A 21270-nucleotide genomic window follows, 5' to 3' on the forward strand; every position below is an offset into this window, starting at 1 on the left:
GACATGGAGGAGGGTTCCGGAATGTTTTAAGGGGTATCAGCGGGCCGGAGAAGAGTCTGAGAAGCAAGGTCAACTCTAACGCACGAGGCCTCATCATGGAAAAAGCCAGAAGCTACACCACGTGAGGGGCGTCTCACGAGGGGCGTCTCAAATGATGTTGTATGTTTTGTATTAGGGACAGCACCCCTGGGTGGAGTTAGAGCAGATGCCTGAGGACCCTTTAGAGAGCGGATGGGTAGGCAGAGAGGGGTCATGACTGGAGGACTATAGGTTTTCACCAAGAGACTAAGAGTGGGTGATCTTCCTAGGAAGTCATTCACCGCTGACACCTTTTGATAGGTTGAGACTTTGTTAAGTAGGGATACCATCCAGAGCAGGGTAGGGACAGCCTAACCTGTGTTTTCCCTCCAGCTTTAAATGACGGAGAGATCTCAATACGTGTCTATGCTTATAGCCTTGTTATTCTTAGAACTTGTACTTGTAGTCTTCTTTGCTCGTCTGAGGGTTTTCAGAGAGCACATGTATGTAGTTGGGCCCGTGTATCTTGTAAATCTCATTCTGAGATGCCTGTACTTGCAGCTGATTCTAACTTTATAATAAACCTTTGAAAGCTAGAAGTTGTTTGTGATCCTTCAGAGCGGAGTCCATTATTGGGTGAACTAACCTGGTAAGAGATACACTTTCTTCCCTCAATGACAGGCAACAAAGGTTCAGTCGACCAGAACGGGGTTTTAGATCAAGAGTGATAAGGAAGCGATCAAAATCTCGCCCCCGCATGTGTTTGTGTGTGTGTGTGTGTGTGTGTGCACGTGTATGAAGGCCTGGCTGAGAGTGTTATGTGAGTGTGCCCCCCTCCCTCCAAAACCTACCGTCTGCCACTGCAAAGACCCTAGGCTATATTTTACAAATACATACAAGAAAGTGCATACCAATGGTTTGGTAATTTGTTATTCTCGAAGGACTGAAAAAGTCTCTGACTGAAACATGAGGGACTGCAACAAACTGAATAAACCTTACTCTGTGATCCACATTTAAGCTGTAAATCTGACTACATTTGATCAACTTAGGTTTTAATATTGCCCTGGGCAGAAAAACGAAAATGGAAATTATGAACCATTTACTGACCTCCGCATTCATATCTACATATGTTTTGTTTTATTTTATGTCTAATTAGCTACACATGAAATAAAACATCTAATTGATATAACGCAGAAAGTATTTGTTGGTAAAAAAGTATTCTCATACGTGGATTCAACCTATACGCCAATAGTTGAACCTAAAGCAGGTTGCACGATTAGCCATGATCAGTGCCTTGTAAGAAAATACATAAATATAGGGGCTCTAAGCTCTGCTGAATACCAGTTGACAAACTCCATGGCTAGTTTTGATTCCACTTGCTGTCCCATTCTTCCACTGCCCTACATTTCCTGTCTCTATATCCCACTATTTTACTCTCTTTTTCTTATTTGTTACTGTTTTCATATCTTTCTCCTCCACTTTATTTTTATAGTTTCTGTCACTTTCTCTTGCTCTCCTTCAAAATGAAATGAAAAGATTTAACACCCTCAACAACCCCACAATGAGCGTTGGTGCCCATCACCCTCTTCCTTCAGCCCAAATTAAGCAATTAAGCACTGGACACGTTCTACTTCCTTTACTTTCGGCAAAGCCCCTGTGCATCTGTGGAAAATTCTTTCATTAGTCACGGAGGAAGTAAAAAGCTCCCTCCTACAGCATCTGCACCGTGATACAAACCTACTGAAATACATCCTGGTATGTTCAGCATGTTCACAGTAGTTTCAATATTCATAGGGTAGGAAGAAACCACTTTGATACGAGATGAGTTGCAGCTATGTTCCTTCTCAGATAAGGTGATTTGCTGTGCCATAAACTAAATTTAAAATCAATAAATTAATTGAGATACAAAATATGGTGCTTTTTAGGTGTAGTGCGATCTATTTTCAGAATGTGGTTGAGAATACAGGTCGGTCAGAATGGGGGAGGGGTGCAGAAGGGCCATTTTCTCAAGTCCAGGGCTTTCTGAGACCTGTGCTGAAACCTTTCTCAACACATTTTAAAGCAAAGTGTTTCGATTTATGAATTGCGAAACAGCTAGAACAGCTATTTCCGCTAGATGAAACCAAATAAAGGATCTGCTGTGAGGTCTCCTTTTCAAAAGAGCATGTAATGATACTTTGAAACAGGTCCTCATCTTACAAAGGATCCCACTTCAGATTGTTGACTCCTGCCTCAGAAAAACTTCGGACATGCCTAGAATTGTCTCTTTTACCGTAGCTATTTCATTATTTCATGTGAACTCCATTTCTACATCTTTGCAAGGTGAGCATTTATAATGTCACACACAGACGAAGACACCCACGCACCTGGAAGGACAGAGCTCCATGTTACACTCCTTCAGCTTCGGTTTAGGTTTCTTATTTTCGGGGTAGTACTGGCAGTAGTGGTCGGGTACCACACGGTTTAGACGGATGTCAACACACTCAGCTGAGTTTAGCTGGTAACCTGATAATGATTGGAAAAGCAAACATTGAAGATAATTTGATACTACTCTGATAACTCATACTTTTACGCAACATTTTTTATTACTTCATTATGTGATAGATTCTCCAACAAATTCTACACACTCCACAAAATCTGCAATCAGTGAAGTGGCAAGCATGCCAAGCACCCTAATGCAAGCAAAAACTCCCTTAACCACCATTTGGTAGTAAAAACAGCTTTGATTTGGGTTAAATGGATCCTTAACACTCCCCCTCGGCCCGACGTCATTGTGTTTAATGTAGGGACGCCTTAATTTGCAATATAATTTAAATTTACTGCTTACAAGCGTTAATTTGACTATTTCTGTCCTGGGCCACTGATCATTGCCTACTATGGTAATCTGTGCGATTCAATGAAACAAACTACCTATTGTTAGGCTTTAATAAAGAGTAATAACATTTGACACTTAAATGCCTACTTAATTCAGCATATGCTGTTCACAATAAATATGTCATATCTGGTGCCTTCATCATAACATTTCATAATAAATAGATCAGGCCTGTTGCCATGTTCATTGGCTGGCCACCATAATCAACTAAGTCCAGTATAAGCTTTAGTCCAAGCCAAACACTGCAATTCAAGCAGGCTTTTTAGTGAAATCACGCACATTCAACCCAATCAAATCCTGTACTCAGGAAACCAAAGATGTTGATAGAGTCTAAGCCCCTCTCTCAGTACTACTCTGAACGTTCTTTTACATTTCTCACATAAGTTCAGGTGACAGCTGACTGTCAAGCCAGACCGAAAAATCCATGTAGATTAGTGTAGCCCTCAGTATCCCATACTGCCCTCTAAAGTCTAAAGTTGATATTGGAAGAGGAGGATGCTGGGACCTCAACACCTTATGGCTGCCCTTCTCCTACCTGGGCTGCTGCCAGGGAAAGACAAACACTCTAAATTATCAAGTGATTTAGGACAATTTTACAGCATTGCAAAGGTATGTGTGTGCCCCTGAAAGTTCATGCTCAGGCAGCTAAATAAATAAGCAAAATTATTACAGCTACCTGGCAGGCAAACACTTTTTGTGGAAGCACACAACTTCTTCCCAATCAAAACATGTACTACTGGCTCCCAATATGTGGGCAGAGTCAAAGCCCCTCTCTAGTGATGCTCACATAATTGTTTGGCAAAAGCTGCACTGTCAAGCAGGAACATACAAACTACAGCACCCCAGGCTCTACACCTGCAGATGGATGATCATGCAAGAAATCTGAGACAGAATGATTTTTCAAATCGCTTTCTGAAATCGAAAGATGTTGTGTTAGATAACGTGATCTCAGATCACCAATGAGTGTTTCAGCACAGAGCATGCATCAATAACTCTTAGTTCTTGACGTCCAAAATCTGGAATAAGTCAGTAATTGGGAAATGAGAATTTGTAATTCTCTTGCTGCCATTCTTGAATGAAGTACGTTATTTCAAAGTCCTAAATTAAAGTGTACAACTCGGAAACTGCGGGCAAACTGTAGGGGATAATTAGTATTAATTTTCCACTTGACAAACTGAAAAATTTAATTTTGTGTGTGTATGACACTGTAAACTATATGCAATTTAGCAAGAAAATGAGTGGGCTAAATCTAAGACTAACATGGGTAATTTGTTTCAGATTCTATTCATTTGAAAATCAGAAACGTTCATAAAATGTCAGAATCAGAACTGGAGAAAGTGAGGAAGGCAACATAGAACTTAAAGTAAATAAAATATGAAAATTGCTAACCCCAAAAAATATCTATTAACATTTTAGAAGAAAATGACTTTGAAAGTCAATTATTGTAGGTATGGAAAATTCGTATTAATGGACGAAAACAAATCAAATCAGAAAAAGATACATTGACGGAAACCTGCACTAGATAAAAGAAGAACGGTTTATGCGGACTTGCTAAACACTGCTCTCTCAATACAAGCTTTTAAGAATATGTATTTATGTGAGCAAAACACAAAGTATCATAAGCTCATCATTTTAAGCTGTAGTAAATAAAAATAGTATAAAACCTGAATTTTCAGACACACAGCCATCATAGTTTGTGATGTTTGCTATATTTCAGAGTTCAACGCTCTTAGAAACTAGCTCTTGCTAACTATATTACTCCTACCACATACACCAGTCGTATCAAACATGATTGTTGGGGAAAGAAAGAGAAAATCAAAAAAGTGATATTATTAATAATTGACAATGATGCAGAATTGTATGTTTCACATTTGCAGCAATAACATCACAGATGTAAATTGTCATACTAAAATTACAAAACTCACCTCCCCCGCATGTGACTGTACATGGAAAGAAATCTGTTTGCCTCCATTGATGGCTAATCGGTTGGTAGAAGAAGAACTGAACGAGGCTGTCTTTTGGAGCAATGTACCGGGTCTGAAAAGGATTTCAATAAACACCTTTGTTGATACGTTCAGACATACATCTAGTGTCAACATGTCTTCATACATGTCCTACCTTCTTTATGGATCACCTGAATTTATATCTAAATAATATTAATTCTGAGCAACATTTTCAACCTACCATTGCACATATTTCGCAATACATGAGAACGCTCCTGTCATTCTGGGTGCTCCATCACCCAGAGGTAGGTGAAGAATGAGGTGTATACCTAAGGCTATGAGAGCTCTGTGCATAAACTATGGCTGAATGTTTTCCCCTATGTCTAAGGGTATTTACTAATAAAATCTATTGCAGCTGCTGTCTGCTCTGAGTCAAATCCATGTAATATTCCCTGTGTCGAAGGATGGCCTTGTAGCTAGGACCATAGATCTAAGTTCTGTTTTCAAACCTACTATCCTCACCATAAGTTCTGATCACAGACATGGGTTGTAGATTCAGTGGGAATATTATGAAATAGTTTCTGCTAATTTTGATAATTACTTTTGACTGTGTCGAAGGATGGCCTTGTAGCTAGGACCATAGATCTAAGTTCTGTTTTCAAACCTACTATCCTCACCATAAGTTCTGATCAAAGACATGGGTTGTAGATTCAGTGGGAATATTATGAAATAGTTTCTGCTAATTTTGATAATTACTTTTGACTACTTTGGAACTTGACAAGGCATTCAAAGACATAATAGGATGCTCCTTAAACATCCTCTCTATGAATTCCAGAAAAACAAATGGGATAGATGTGCTATTCATGACAAAATATATTTTCACTGTTCCCATTAATCCCCCCCCCATTCAGTGCTCTGAACAGGGATATGCAGTAATACAGATCACTTCTTAGTATGCTATTTGACTACCTCAGTAGCAGAGACTTTCAGAATTCCGCCATAAATTGACTAATTTCTTCAGTTTTAGAAAACTCCCTTGAAATCAGGTTAAAATGGGATTGCTTACTTTAATTAAATTGTTAAGGTGGAAGTTCCATCAATCACCATAATCTATATCACATTGTTTTACTTGGTTGGATTAACCAGGATTTTCCCTCCAGTATTCACGGCCACTTTGCATCAGTTGAAGCAGTTCCCAGACACATGGAGTGGATGCAAAATAATATTATGACATTAATTGGAATGCCAACTACAAAAAATACTTTATTTTAACTATGTTGAGTCATCATAACCTGGCAATTTGCAATTTTCCATTTCATTTGCCAATGCCAATGAAAATATGACTAAAAGCCTTGTACGTAAATATTTCTATACGAACCCAGCCAAAAGACAACAGAACACTACATAGTCAAATACAACCATACATTTAACCAGTATTAGGTGAGGAAGCTGGGTTGTGGATGGTTAATGTCTTAATAAATATTCCTCTGTTGGCACTCTTAGAGGAGTGAATAATTAGCTACAACCAATTTTGGTTTTATGCAAATCAGATTAGGGATCTCTGAGCAGTTCCCTAATTTTGTTTCTGAAAGAACACATAACACCAGCACCACTCTAGATTTACCCAGCTCAAATATCTTTTTTTTTGTAAGCTACCTTTTTAAGCATAGTATTTTCTCCAATGCCGCTCCTGTTGAATCATAAGAATTGCAAAGCCTTTGCCACATTCCAACGTTGTCTTTGGGCATACGAGTACTTAGAGTACTATGCCTGTTGAGTAAGATTAAGACTAATGCATTTTATCATTCCAGGTTTAGCATTGCAGCCGGGAAATAGTAGAAAAAGCCACTAACAAATGTTTCTCTCATCAGTACTGATCACAGAAGCATAGCTTTGTCCAGGCAAAAGGGAGACCCATGTATAATTAATATTCCACATATTTGCAATCTTAAGTACTTAGTTAGATAAACCAAGGTAGGGAACACAGGGCCAATCCCTGTTTTGGTGGGGAGCTGCTCTCCAACATCAGCTGTGTGTCTCTCAGATGGGGAGACAAAGCCTCTCTGATGAGCACAGAGTCATGACCTGACCCCACTGTAAGTTGGCACTTGGTTTACTGTTATTGTGTGACAAAGAAGAAAGCTTCTCTTAGATTACTTATATTTTGACTTTATTTTGTGAGTCAACAAAAACTTGATAAAATATGGCCTCTAAAGTTTGATCTTTCAAGGTTGAATGCAAATTACGCAGACTGAATGTTGTATTATCTTTTCAAATCCCCATGGGGAATTACTGTTAAGTGAAAACACAGAACATCATTGGCAAGGACTATGCACATTCAGTGATGCAGGTAGGCAAAGTCCTGCAATGTGAGGCCAAAGGTAGTGTGGGCAGGGAAGTCTGTGTAGAGTATGGCCAGAGGCCTCATCTATTGTGCAGTAACAATTAGAGTAATAAGCAAATGTGATATCTAAAAGCCACATTTAGATCCTAGTGGTTACTGAGTGCAGCAGAAATGTACACTGGATACCGATGAAGACCATACAATGCCCTCAGTACCCACTGAAAGATGAATATTGGGCATAGGTCGTAGCTGGCTGTCACATTCCCTTACCAGTGCCTGATGAGAATGGAGGCCATGCCCATCGGGCACTGGGAATGGCGAGAGTGCACACAGGGATTGGCCATAGGGCTTAACCTGAACCCAGTAGGTACCGTGGATTGCCATTGGAAATCAAGGATGTAATAGAAAGATATATTTTACTCCACGAGTCAGAAGATGTAATACAAAGAGACATAATTAGTAGATTGAGCAATGTAATTGATGAAGTCAATGGTGAATTGATATGTGACATCAATCAATTAATCAATACGATTTTTACTCTGCTCGTCTGGCCATAAAAGAAAACAAGTATAGATCAGTATAAAACATGTCCTCATTATATTACCTAAAAGCAATACATGAGCTAGAAACCAGTAATACATGCATCAAATGAATACTACATCTCAGCTGCCTTTCCTGATTTGTAAAGCATTCTAAATAAAATTTACAATTGCCTCAGAGCTAAGCTATTAAAATAGGTTTATCGCTGATCTGTATCAATTCACATTTAGACTGAGCACAATTGGATCCAGAAAGTGTTTCTTGTCGGCTGGGTAAAACTTGCAAAAAAAAGCATAAAGTGCAATGTGCTCTGAGCAGAATGGTTGTCACATGGACAACAAAGGTGGCCCTCTGACCAAGTACCACACAAAAGGAAAGAAATAATAATAGGTAATAGTATTAAATCTGGCTTGTGTTAAAGTAAAATCCAAGTTTCAGATCTGTTTCAAAGTACAGGTAGGGCTCTACTGGCATGGAGGTCACAATGCCATCGTAATTTCCAATAGTGGGTTTATAGAGTTCGCCCTTTATCTCACATTCTCATGATAGCTAAGGAACCTCTTTTTGATATCTTCTTTAGTGTTGGGGTTAATTGGATCAGGGTTAACAAATATATCCATCACACCCAGATCACATTGGGTCTTATAGCGTAAAAGAGCCATGGAATACGGAGTACTCTCTCTAAGGCTATGCCCTCACAAATAAAGGGCCTCATGATGCTCGTGAAGCGAGGCCAAACTGACACTTCCCGCAACAATGGGTGTATTTTGAGTAAGTCCTCAATATGTGCGGCTCAAAGCTCTGCATTGCTGCAAGAAGTTTCAGCAGGAAGCGATTTTCCACTTTCTGTAGTCCTCTTCTTTCTGAATAACCCCAAATGCCTGCTCTATAAGATGCCACTAATATACATTTAGACTTATATTTTGAGCAGTTCCTTTAGCGGTTTGTTTCCTAGGCTCGCTGCACACCTAAATACAGCCTCAATAGCCATTGGAGCATTGATGCTGCCTTACAGTATGTGTATGCCCCCAGTTCAATGCTTTAGCAAAAGGTAACCCCAAATACGTAAACAACTCAACCGTCTCAACAGGCGCTGCCCCTTTGTTGTAGCTATGGTTTTTAGTAGTCTTTGGCCCAGGTGACATTGTGAACGATGTTGATAAGGTAATGCTCAGATTGAGCTGCTTCATAAAAACAGTGAAGTTATCTAAAAACCTCTCAAGCTCATTTGATATGTGACATAATTCGAGACATAATTGAGGAGGCCATTTCTGACCTCAAATTTGACATAATTCTCAAGATCGTGAGCGGTGCATTTTAGGGAGAGCTGGTTGCTTAACCAAACATAACTGGAAAATGTCACAAAGCTTCAGGCTTTTAATTATAAACATAACATCACTTTACCTGTACCTTTTTAAAGGAATAACGATTTTTGTAAGTATTTTTGGTTTTTCGCAAACACCCAAAGCTGCTTTAACAAACTTTTTCAGTGACTGTTTTGCTTTCATGTCTTACAGTTTGGACTTGGACCAACATATCCACTGGGAACAAGGTATGACTTTAGTCCATGACCTTATAGCCCTCTGCAAAGTGCCTTCAATCATGTTTAATAGACTCTGGACCAGAGTGTGGCCTTCAACTTCAAACTACATTCAACCAGTCTGCAATTTTTTAACTGCATTGTAAATATGTTCATCCATTTATATGATATTTTGCTTTTTGGTTGCTTAGAACATAATGGCAATGGCAAGTGGCCCAAAGTAGCATTAGGTGTTTGAACACACGGGTGGACTCCATTAAATGGATATTTAAGAAAAGGTTTGCTATGCCATAATGCACGTAACTTAACTACAACTGTAAGAGTACATGATGACCAGTCTGAATTCAGAAATTCTCAAGGCACAAATTCAGTGTTGGCAAATTTCAGAGTTCCTTTTCCCCCCATCATCAGGGGGGAAAAGGAACTCTGAAATTTGCCAACACTGAAACAAGTGCCTCTGAAATTTCTGGACATCTCAGCTGCCTACCACTCAGTAGACTATACAGTCTGGAAAGTAGGCCTAAAGAACGCTTGGGAAATTCATGCTCATCTTTTAATACATTTATTCTATCCTTTCTTTACAACCAGTTTTAAAAAATGCTTATGGGGTCACCAGTCTCATGTGTGCCAGAACATGTAATCAAAGACCGTTAAGAGATGTCCCTTTCTAAACGACTCTGCAAAGTCTATGTATTTCCTTTAGCTTAAGCACTAGTTCACCATCAGGTAAACTTTTATATGTATGCAGATGATACCAATATATGCATCTGTTTACAGAAATGAGTGGAGAATCTTGCTAGTATTGCGGAGTGCTACATCATGTCTACATCGGGATGAAGGAAAATTACCTCATAATGGATAGAGAAGAAATCAGCTAATTGTAAAATGGGAGCGCTCAGTCACCTTTTAAAAGACCCTCCAACCATCCTACACAGTCCTCTTCATTCTAAGAAGTCAGAAGGATACGATCAGCTTGACATAAATCTTCATTTGACACTGCAAATCAGCTCTGTGGTCAAGGGAAAAACATCCAACTCCCCAACCTTTGAAAAAATCTCAAACTCCCAAATAGACAATAACAAACTACAAAGAGTGCCTGCATGTGCAAAAGTAGGTAGCCAAAATATACCTATGCTTAAAGAAATAAGACCATAGTATGCAACTCCTGAAAACTGTTGATTGGCTATCAATTAATCTCAAAATCATGTTCATGTTCAACTAATCTCAAGATTATGTTCATGTTCAATTAATCTCAAGATCAGGTTTATAATCATGTTGTGCATTCATCACAAAGCATATCCAGGCAACAGTTGGTCTATATGCCGCTATGTTGAAACCAGATAAATGTGTTTTTTCTTAGCTCTTAGGATCCAACAATTCCCCTTTACAACACAAAGAATGGTGAAAGATCCTTTTGGGTCTAGAGTATGACACCTAATAAAAGCTTTAATTCTTGACTTTGAATAGTAGCCTGTTACATTAAGTTTCTGAAAGTACGCAACCCAAGTTTTCAAACATCTTCAGAGGAAGCACAAGAGCATTGTTATAGGCATTCTTCCTAGGAGTCACAGTGTAAGCTAGGTCTCATGTTTTCAGAAACTTCATTCTCATGTTTTTTTTCCTTTCTGTTGCAATGCTATGAAGAGGTTGTGAAGAGGTATAGCACTTTCGAAATTTTCTAAATTAATTAAGGAAGTTTGTGCTCCCCACTGAAGCCAACAGCAACAGTTGAAACACTGAAACGAAAGCAAACCAGAGGTCAGGTACTCCAATGAACTCCCAAAATGTCCTGGAAATGTAGCAACTGAAAATTCCAAGATGACAAGACATAGTTAAGGCATCACTGGGTTCAGATATTATCCAAAGTTAACTATAGTTGAAAGCTAAAGTTCATCCATATATCTGCAGCATCTCCAGCTGTCTGCAAGTTTCAGGGAGCTCTTTGAGCTAACTAAACTCTAGTCAACTCCAAGGAAACAGTCACATTTGTGGGAATGTTCCAATGAAAATCTTTCTTAAAATAATCTTTTCATGTACTTTCAACCCTTTGCAACATTTTGGTCTTTTTCCTCTTCATGATGCAAGAGTGATAGCAATTTAACCAGCATTTGATGTTTTTAGCAAATCTGATTGCCTAAGGTAGGTTGTGGTCCACAAACTCACATTAAATAGATACAACATGATTTGAATGACTACTATAAGATTTTCTGACTTGGACAAAAATCAAGTTTTGTGGAGTGTCCCCAGAAACCATGCAGAAACATTTTCGACGGGGCATTAGTCATAGCCTTTAACATATGACCTGCATGGAGATTGTGGTAAGCTCCTAAGGAGTGTAAATTAGGGACATGAGAAATTATAATTAGTGGTGTGTGGAATTATACATGTGAGACATTTACCACATCTACATAGGGAGTGAAAAATGTGCCATGCCAATGTCAGTGGTGAAGTTTTGTTTGGAAAATAAATAAACAAAACACATAATTTCCATGACGTGACTAAGTGTTCAGAATTCTGAGTTGCCCCGGAAGTCCCAATAAGGTCTAATTTGAAGCTTCAAGCTAGTCAGAGCACTAGGATGCCTGATACAGTCTCTCAAATGTCCTGCTCTCTCACTTGGTGTGCACAGATTACCAGAATGGGTAGTGCTCTGGTGGGCCCTGGGTAGAGACCCCCGGGATCTGGCACCAGTTCAGAGCTGTTGATGGCCCTGGGGTGGAAGACCCGACACTGGGCTCAGTTTCCTGGCCCACCATGTTTCAAGGTGCCCAGAATGGGGTCTCGCAGGCAACAGAAGGTCTCCTCTTAGCTAGGTTAGGAATCTCTGACTGGGCCTGAGGTCAGAGCCCTGTGAGGCCCACAAAGCCCCCTTCCTGAGGCCAAGCCCAGGCTCCATGAACCCAGCCAGGATATTTCCTGACCCTCCAAGGGTGAGCAAAATCTTCGTAATCAGATGCATCCTTCAAGCCTGGCAACCTTGATCGCTCCAAGCCTTCACATCTAGTGGCGCCACAAGAATCCAAGGCATGCCCAGATGGATGGGCTGCCCTGCCTGGATGTCCTGATCATTTCACATTTGATTCTACGATCCTAGCAAGTCTTCCTATGTTACTCAGTGTGCATACGGATCACAAAAAAGGCAGGGACAAGGTACAAGGAGCCCACTTGCCTTTTAGTTGTTCTCTCTGGGTGCTGTAAGGACCCAGACTGGCCTGGGTCCATGTCTCCCTTCATAGCCCTGTCCGATAAGCAGAGAGAAGGCATGGATGCGAAGCTGCCAACGCTGTGCAGTTTGACCTGCTTCGAGAAAGTCTAGCTAGTAACATTCTCTGATCAATTGGACACACTTAGCTGTTTCAAGCAAAGGGCTTCCACCCCACCTAGACTGTCCGACTCAAGTGTGTGCCTAGCGTGGAGGCCATCCAGCACAGTAAACGCCAAGCAGTCTGACAGCTTGTGTCCCCCAGTAGTCTAACCAGAGTAGATGGGGTGGGGTGGTGATAACCCCAGATGCCTTGTGGTGGTCCAGGACCCACCCACTTTGCAGTTGCCCTTCTTCACTGGAATTCTGCGCAGTTCAAAATGAACTGTTCTGTGGGGTGTCATAGCTGCACAGGCCAACACAACTATGCCCAGCTCAGAAAGCAGCTCAAACCTACTCTTCCTTCCATTTTTATGGAGCCAGCTGGGCACACGAGCACCCGTGTGATTGCTTTGTACACACAGGCAACTGCAAATGGCTCATTAAATCAATGATGGTTCCTTTAATCGCTCTGTCTGTTACCTGGCTAACTGTAGTAATTCTAGAGCTAATGTATCTCGATGAGCACTGAATTTCTAGGATGCCTACATTTATTAGACCAAGACCAATCCTGGCTTGCCTGGATGCCTTAGTGACTGTAGATGGTACACAGTCAAAATATTGAGTATTAAATATCGACCTACCAAAATATCGTGTTTGAAATTTCGATGGTGCAGAATATCAATGTCAAGAATATCGTTGGACAGAATATCGACCCTGAGGTAAGTAATATCGAAATTCTTTATATCGATGTAAGTAATATCGAAGTTAGTAATATCGATAGCATTATATCGATGTCACTAATTTCGATGACCCTAATATCGATATTTGTATTATATTTTTGTTTTTTATTATGTATGTGTTATATGTTTTACTCAAGTATTTAAAATAATTAATATTATATGTGTATTCATTTTATATATTAATACATGTATTTATGAGCAAATTATATGTTTTAGTACCGGAGCGGGTTGCGGGTTTAAAGGGGAATAGGGTGGGAAGTAATTTAATTATGTTAAATTAATTATTAATTAGTAGGATATATTAATAAATTGTAATTAATTGGTAATTATTTTTAATTAATTGGAAATTAATTTTAATTAATTGATAAATATGTTCTGTAGCAGGTTGTGGGTTTATAGGGGAATAGGGTGGGAAGTAATTTAATTATGTTAAATTAATTATTAATTAGTAGTTATTAAATATTTTAAATAATTGGTAAATAAATGTAATTAATTGGTATTTCATTTTAATTAATTGATTAATTGATATATGTGTTCTGTAGCGGGTTGTGGGTTTATAGGGGAATAGGGTGAGAAGTAATTTAATTATGTTTAATTAATTATTAATTAGTAGGAATTATAAATTATTTTAATTAATTGGTAATTAATTTTAATAATTGGTAATTAATTTTAATTAATGGGTAAATAATTTTAATTAATTCATAAATAGATAAATGTGTTCTCTTGCGGGTAGTGGGTTTATAGGGGAATATGGTGGGAAGTAATTTAAATGTAATTAAGTAATAATGTTTTTTAATTAATTGTTTTGTTAATAATATACTTGATAATTAATTATTAATTGGTAATTAAATATTATAAAATGGTATTTTTAAATATGTATTTTTGGTTAAATATATTTAGCTAATCATGTTTTTATAATTATGTATAGGTATTGTATATGGTTTATAGTTATTTAATAGTTTATATTTTTATTATTAAAAAAAGCTTTTATTTATAAGTATGTTATTTTAACCCCTACGCTATCCAACACTTTCCCTACTGTTGCACTCTCTGGAGTGGGAATAGTAATTTTTACTCCTACGCTATCCAACGCTTTCCCTACTGTTGCACTTTGTGGAGTCGGAATAGTAATTTTTACTCTTACGCTATCCAACGCATTCCCTACTGTTGCACTCTCTGGAGTGGGAATAGTAATTTTTACTCCTACGCTACCCAACGCTTTCCCTACTGTTGCACTCTCTGGAGTGGGAATAGTAATTTTTACCCCTACGCTATCCAACGCTTTCCCTATTGTTGCACTCTCTGGAGTGGGAATAGTCATTTTTACTCCTACGCTATCCAACGCATTCCCTACTGTTGCACTCAGTGGAGTGGGAATAGTAATTTTTACTCTTACGCTATCCAACGCTTTCCCTACTGTTGCACTCTCTGGAGTGGGAATAGTAATTTATACTCCTATGCTATCCAACGCTTTCCCTACTGTTGTACTCTCTGGAGTGGGAATAGTAATTTTTACCCCTACGCTATCCAAAGCTTTCCCTACTGTTGCACTCTCAGGAGTGGGAATAGTAATTTTTACCCCTACGCTATCCAATGCTTTCCCTACTGTTGCACTCTCTGGAGTGGGAATAGGAATTTTTACCCCCATGCTATCCAACGCTTTCCCTACTGTTGCACTCTCTGGAGTGGGAATAGTAATTTTTACTCCTACGCTATCCAACGCTTTCCCTACTGTTGCACTCTGTGTAGTGGGAATAGTAATTTTTACTCCTACACTATCCAACTCTTTCCCTACAGTTGCACTCTCTGGAGTGGGAATAGTAATTTACACTCCTACGCTATCCAACGCTTTCCCTACTGTTGCACTCTCTGGAGTGGTAATAGTAATTTTTACCCTTAGGCTATCCAACGTTTTATATAATTAATTTTAAAAATATTAAAAGTATATATAATTTTTTATATTTTTTACATTGTATTTAAGTTATTGTTTTATGTTTGTAAATGTATTAGTAATTTAGAATATATTTTATTAATTTATAAATTAGTAAAATAATTATTACAACTTATTGTTCAGTACATATATATTATATATTTACTGTATATATTTAATTAATGTATTATCATTATATATGTATTATTTATTAATTTTAAACATTATTAGATACTTTTAACTATGTAGATTTTATTTATTAGTGGTATTTACTTCATTTTACATTTATATTTTAAAAGAAAAAAAAACGATACTTTTAACATCGATATTTTTAACATCTATATTATTTTTTCGATATTTTTGTACTTACCATGTTGTAGATAGGATGTCGATATTCTTGCCCTCGATATTTTTGACTCGATATTCCTGTAGGTCGATATTTTGTAGGTCGATATTTTGTCAGTGATCCACTGTAGATAACCTCAGGCTGATCAGACACCCCTGTGACAGTGACAATACATTTGGATGTCTGCTCTATCATCAGTCTATGGTATTTTCCTAGCCTGCCAAAGGGACCATACGTAACTGGGAATCAAGGCTCAATTCCGGTGAGGAAGTCTAAGAAACTGCTAGCACATCCAAGCAAGCAGCAGGCACATAAATTACCCATTCCCGACTTGTGTAGGTTGTGATGCAAATGATCAATACCGGACTCTTACGAGGTCCTGTAATTTGAATGAGTAAAGATTAAATCCTTTAACTAGGATCCACTGGAGGGCCATTGGATCTCCAAAAACGTTAATATTAAAGTTGCTGCAGTTAAAAATCTTGTAGTTGGAATTAGAGATGGAGCTGGAGGTTTGCTGTGAGGTGTGCTACTGCCTATATCAGACCCTAACTCACAGCACCCCCTTAATGCTCTTGACTGAGTGTGCTGCAGGTCTGAACAGTTGGAGGTTCGAAGAAAATCAGATACCATTGTAGTTCTGACCAGAAACAATGCCGACTAGAGATCCGGCAGTGTTATTCATTGGCTGTTCTACATATTTTGGTAATTAATCTCTTTCGGGTTGGTATGTCAGGGAGTAAGCTATAGTGGAGCAGTAGTTTGGGAGCATGCAGCTGCATGACAGTGGACTGTCTAGGGATAAAATCAAGGACAACCTCTTGTGCAACCTCTTTCAGGAGCATGAGTTTGTCGAGAGAGAGCTGGTATACTTGCTCCAAGCCACAGTGAGATGCTGGAAAAGGGTAGTATGAAAGACTCAGCTGGCCTCTGTCTTTGCTCTGGCCCCCACTGCTAGACCTACCAAAATCTAGAGATCACTCAGACAATTCGATCCCTGGACTTGAGCCAGAATAGAACTTGTGGGAGACTGCTACTACTCGGAGTTAACTAGAAACATTAAGGGAGATATTCACAAGGACTTATCTTCGATTTATCCCACCTTAATGCAACAAAAGTGGAGATAGATTTAACACCCCATTCACAAGCTGGTGCAAACTGCAGACATCGCCTATATTCCTGCGATAACTGCCCCAAAATGTATCTCCACTGTGGACAACACCAACTAACCCTAATGAGATGCAGAGTAGGCGTTCCCGTGGAAAAACACATGAAAAAACCACCACAAAATTTTTTGACGCCCGACTCGCCAGATGGTGATTCAAGCGAGCGTATTATCAAGACTGGACTACGCTAGCTCATTGTTGTTAGGCGCCAACCAGGCGGAGGCCCGGCGACTCCAGCGGGTGCAGAATGCGGCAGCGCGAGCCCTGGTGGGTTTGCCGCGCTTCTGCTCTGCCCGCAGTACAATCTGCAAATTGCATTGGTTACCGGTAGTCAGACGCATAGAGTTTAAGAGCCTCTGTTTCGCGTTTAAAATCTTGAAAACTGACACCCCCGCCATCCTACGGCATCTTTTGACCCTGTACACCCCTTCACGAAACTTTCGCTCTGCTGGCCAAAACTTGGCACTTGTGCTACGGTTCCAAAAATGCAGATTAGGCGGCCGCTCGTTCATGGTGTTAGCCGCCAAACTGTGGAATGCTCTCCCTGCCCACATTCGTTCTTTGGAAGCCCTCCTTGCTTTTAGGAAAGCTGTAAAAACCTATCTTTTTCCTCTGCCTTATTAACTGTCCTTTTTTCTGTCTGTTGGTTATGTTACCTTTTCAGATACAGCGCCGGGACGCCCCTTCGCTGGGGCAGCTGTGCGCTCAAAAATGCACGTAACATAACATAACATAACACCACTTTCACAACAAAATGCCAGATCCACGATGTGAGTCAAAACCATGCAATAAGCCACGGTAGCAGCAGGTATTTAACAACTGCCTCCTGCAGGTGTAAAGCCGGATGACTACCTGCACTAGGCAACGGAGCCACGCACACAGCCACTCCAGAAGAACAAACTATACCATGGAGCTACTCATCATGCAGCTCGGAGCCCCAACAGGGCCACAACACCCTCCTCCACCACCCCCATGACCACCACCACCCCATGGACTCAGTCCCGCCCCACCGGACCACCACAGAGGCAGAGCAGAGTAAGAAAGTGGACCTATCGAAAACGCACTAGTCTCACAGACCTAACGCCAGAGTAAGTCATTGCCCACCACAGGCTCAAAAGGACAACCATCATCTGCATCATGACCCACATCGCCCACAAGTTGACGGTCCCAACACAGCGGAGAACCAATATCCCTCCGCAGACAAAGCTGCTGGCTGTGCTGCACCTGTTGGCCTCTAGTACCTTCCAACCAACAACTTCCAGAGTCGGAGGGGTCTCACAGCCAGCCCTATCAAAGTTCATCACACCTGTCCTGGATGCCATCCTCAGCTTCATACCCCAGTACCTTCACTTCCCCTACACTGCACAGGAACAGCAGGAGACCAAGCAAGGCTTCTACGCCATAGCTGGATTCCTGGCCGTGTTGAGGGCAATAGACTGCACACATGTCCCACTTGTGCCCCCTGCGGATACAGCACACCACTACCGCAACAGAAAGCACATGCATTCCATCAGTGTGCAGGCAATAGTGGACTACCGGGGACTCTTCACCAATTTCGTAGCAAACTACCCAGGCAGTGTGCCTGATTCCTACATCTACCAACAGTCCATCATCAACCAGCACTTCCAGGATGGTATATATGGAACTGGACTGCTCATTTGTAAGTGCCACATCAACACACCACACACCTCAAAGCCACCATCACACAATGCACAACTGTGTGAATACAAACGTGACCAAACCACATACAACATGGCAATCAACATGCCTACCTACAGACACGAAAACACCACTCCATGGTGATCCTGGGCTACCCCTGCACACAATACAGCCATATCATGGCCCCACAGCCACACAACAGCTGAAAGTGTGTAGATGCGGAATGCAGCCATGTGCAAAGGATGCAGGTGACCCATCAATGGCAATGTACACAACGACAAGTGATGTGCAGGACAGACATGAGTAGGCAAACCACAGATATGTCCATGCAGATCATAACTGCTGGTAACTGGAGAGTAGTGAACAGTGGTCGCAACCATATCACACCAGGCCGTGGCTCAGATAGGGTAAATGTTACTTGCTCCCCCCGCCCCCCGTGTGCGTGAGCGTGGTAGGTGGGCCCAGAATACACCAGGGCCACGCAGGGGTGTGGCCAAAAATCCTGTGGTGCAGAGCGTGGTTCTCTCCCGGAAAGGCCAATGTCACTGACAGGGTGGCGCCTCACAGTCCGCCATTTGGCCAATGCCGTGAGCAGCTGGGCCTGCGACCCTGTGCTCCTGCTGCCCCCCCCCGTTCGCTGATACCCTGACCAGGCCTGCCAGCCCCAGCACCCCAAGGGCACACTGCACACCTGCTGACAATGTCCCACGTGCTGGGGTAAGCTCCACACCCCAGTCCCGCAACCTCTGCAGCCTCCAAAGACCATCGCTGGTCGACAAAACGCTGGCCCACATTAGTCCTTTCTCATTGACATACTCCACTGGCGTCCCCTTCCTCACAGTTGGTCCCACATGTGGACCTGTGTCATGAGTCCTGAATGGCAGTGACCCAAGTCTGTGGCAGCGGCCACAGCGCCAGAGTCCCTTCGATCAGTGAGGCATAATTCCATATAGCAGGGCTGCGACACGGGGTGCCTCTAATCCTGTTCATCGCAAGCTGGCGACACATGGCGCCAATAACCCTGTGCGCCGTGAGTGACCGTAAGCCTACTGCGGAACAGTAGTGCTGGTGTCTGAGCCCCGGGCCTGGGGGTTGTTATCAGTAACAGCCAGGTACAGACTTGGTATCTGGCATGAGTCTGTGGCATTCATATCCTTAATGTTGCCAGACACAGCTGAATGTACCCTCTGCATCATGCCCTGGGGGTACATCTTCCACTGTCCACCGAGACACTCTGCGACAAGCTCCTTTTACATCTACGGAAACCTGCTCTGCACTCGTGACCCTGTCCCAGTGCCCCGCAAGTCAGCGTCCCATGGCGGTGGGCCAGTGTCGGCTGCTGTGCATCCGGGGCCACTAACCCTGTGCGACTCAAGTTATTCTCCCCTTGTTGTTCTGCCATTGCTTGTCTGAATGCCTGATGACTGTTGGAGTTGTTGCCAGCACCAGCTACTCCCTGAGGGCTGGCTTACACTCACCCCACACACAGCCAGCACAGGCGTCACTGGATTAGTGGGCCTGCCATCACATCCTGCCGAACCAAGTACTGACTCTTTTCTCCCTGCACTGTCACAGGTGATCAAGGATATGCATATTTACAAAAAGGGGTGGTGAGGGACAGAGTCTCTGAGTTAAGCAGAAAGCTCTCACCCAGTCAAAAGATCAGGGCTAGATCCAACACCGTTTTTTAGCTCACTGCACCATCCCAGTTTCAGAACCTGGCTGTATGCAAATTAGTCTGTTCCTGCCCCAGTGCATGATGGGAACAGGACAAACCAAACTACAGAAGCCAATTCTTACACTGGGAAGGAACCAAGCTCCCGGGGACCGGTTTCTGGCATTACAGCCGTCTTCGGCCCGGTTTGCTTGAATCCTGATGGTGCAATGAGCAAGGGTCTCACATCTGAGAATACCCTTCCACGCTTAGGGTGGACAAAAATATTTACAAAAAGGGGTGGTGAGGGACAGAGTCTCTGAGTTAAGCAGAAAGCTCTCACCCAGTCAAAAGATCAGGGCTAGATCCAACACCGTTTTTTAGCTCACTGCACCATCCCAGTTTCAGAACCTGGCTGTATGCAAATTAGTCTGTTCCTGCCCCAGTGCATGATGGGAACAGGACAAACCAAACTACAGAAGCCAATTCTTACACTGGGAAGGAACCAAGCTCCCGGGGACCGGTTTCTGGCATTACAGCCGTCTTCGGCCCGGTTTGCTTGAATCCTGATGGTGCAATGAGCAAGGGTCTCACATCTGAGAATACCCTTCCACGCTTAGGGTGGACAAAAATATTTACAAAAAGGGGTGGTGAGGGACAGAGTCTCTGAGTTAAGCAGAAAGCTCTCACCCAGTCAAAAGATCAGGGCTAGATCCAACACCGTTTTTTAGCTCACTGCACCATCCCAGTTTCAGAACCTGGCTGTATGCAAATTAGTCTGTTCCTGCCCCAGTGCATGATGGGAACAGGACAAACCAAACTACAGAAGCCAATTCTTACACTGGGAAGGAACCAAGCTCCCGGGGACCGGTTTCTGGCATTACAGCCGTCTTCGGCCCGGTTTGCTTGAATCCTGATGGTGCAATGAGCAAGGGTCTCACATCTGAGAATACCCTTCCACGCTTAGGGTGGACAAAAATATTTACAAAAAGGGGTGGTGAGGGACAGAGTCTCTGAGTTAAGCAGAAAGCTCTCACCCAGTCAAAAGATCAGGGCTAGATCCAACACCGTTTTTTAGCTCACTGCACCATCCCAGTTTCAGAACCTGGCTGTATGCAAATTAGTCTGTTCCTGCCCCAGTGCATGATGGGAACAGGACAAACCAAACTACAGAAGCCAATTCTTACACTGGGAAGGAACCAAGCTCCCGGGGA

The 21270-nt window shown here is 41.7% G+C and overlaps 1 protein-coding gene across 1 annotated transcript in view; it reads right to left on the reverse strand.

Annotated features, from left to right (window-relative positions):
- Positions 1-21270, reverse strand: part of ADAMTSL3 (ADAMTS like 3) — a 2358716-nt gene that overhangs the window by 714756 nt on the left and 1622690 nt on the right. Inside the window, exons 10-11 of the mRNA XM_086958228.1 lie at positions 4816-4927; positions 2385-2523 (exon numbers count right to left, since the gene is read on the reverse strand). Of these exons, the coding sequence (XP_086814354.1) occupies positions 2385-2523; positions 4816-4927 (251 nt within the window). The remainder of the gene's footprint in view (positions 1-2384; positions 2524-4815; positions 4928-21270) is intronic.

The sequence above is a fragment of the Lissotriton vulgaris genome, chromosome 2_1 (genome assembly GCF_964263255.1).
Source record: "Lissotriton vulgaris chromosome 2_1, aLisVul1.2, whole genome shotgun sequence".
NCBI lineage: Eukaryota > Metazoa > Chordata > Amphibia > Caudata > Salamandridae > Lissotriton > Lissotriton vulgaris.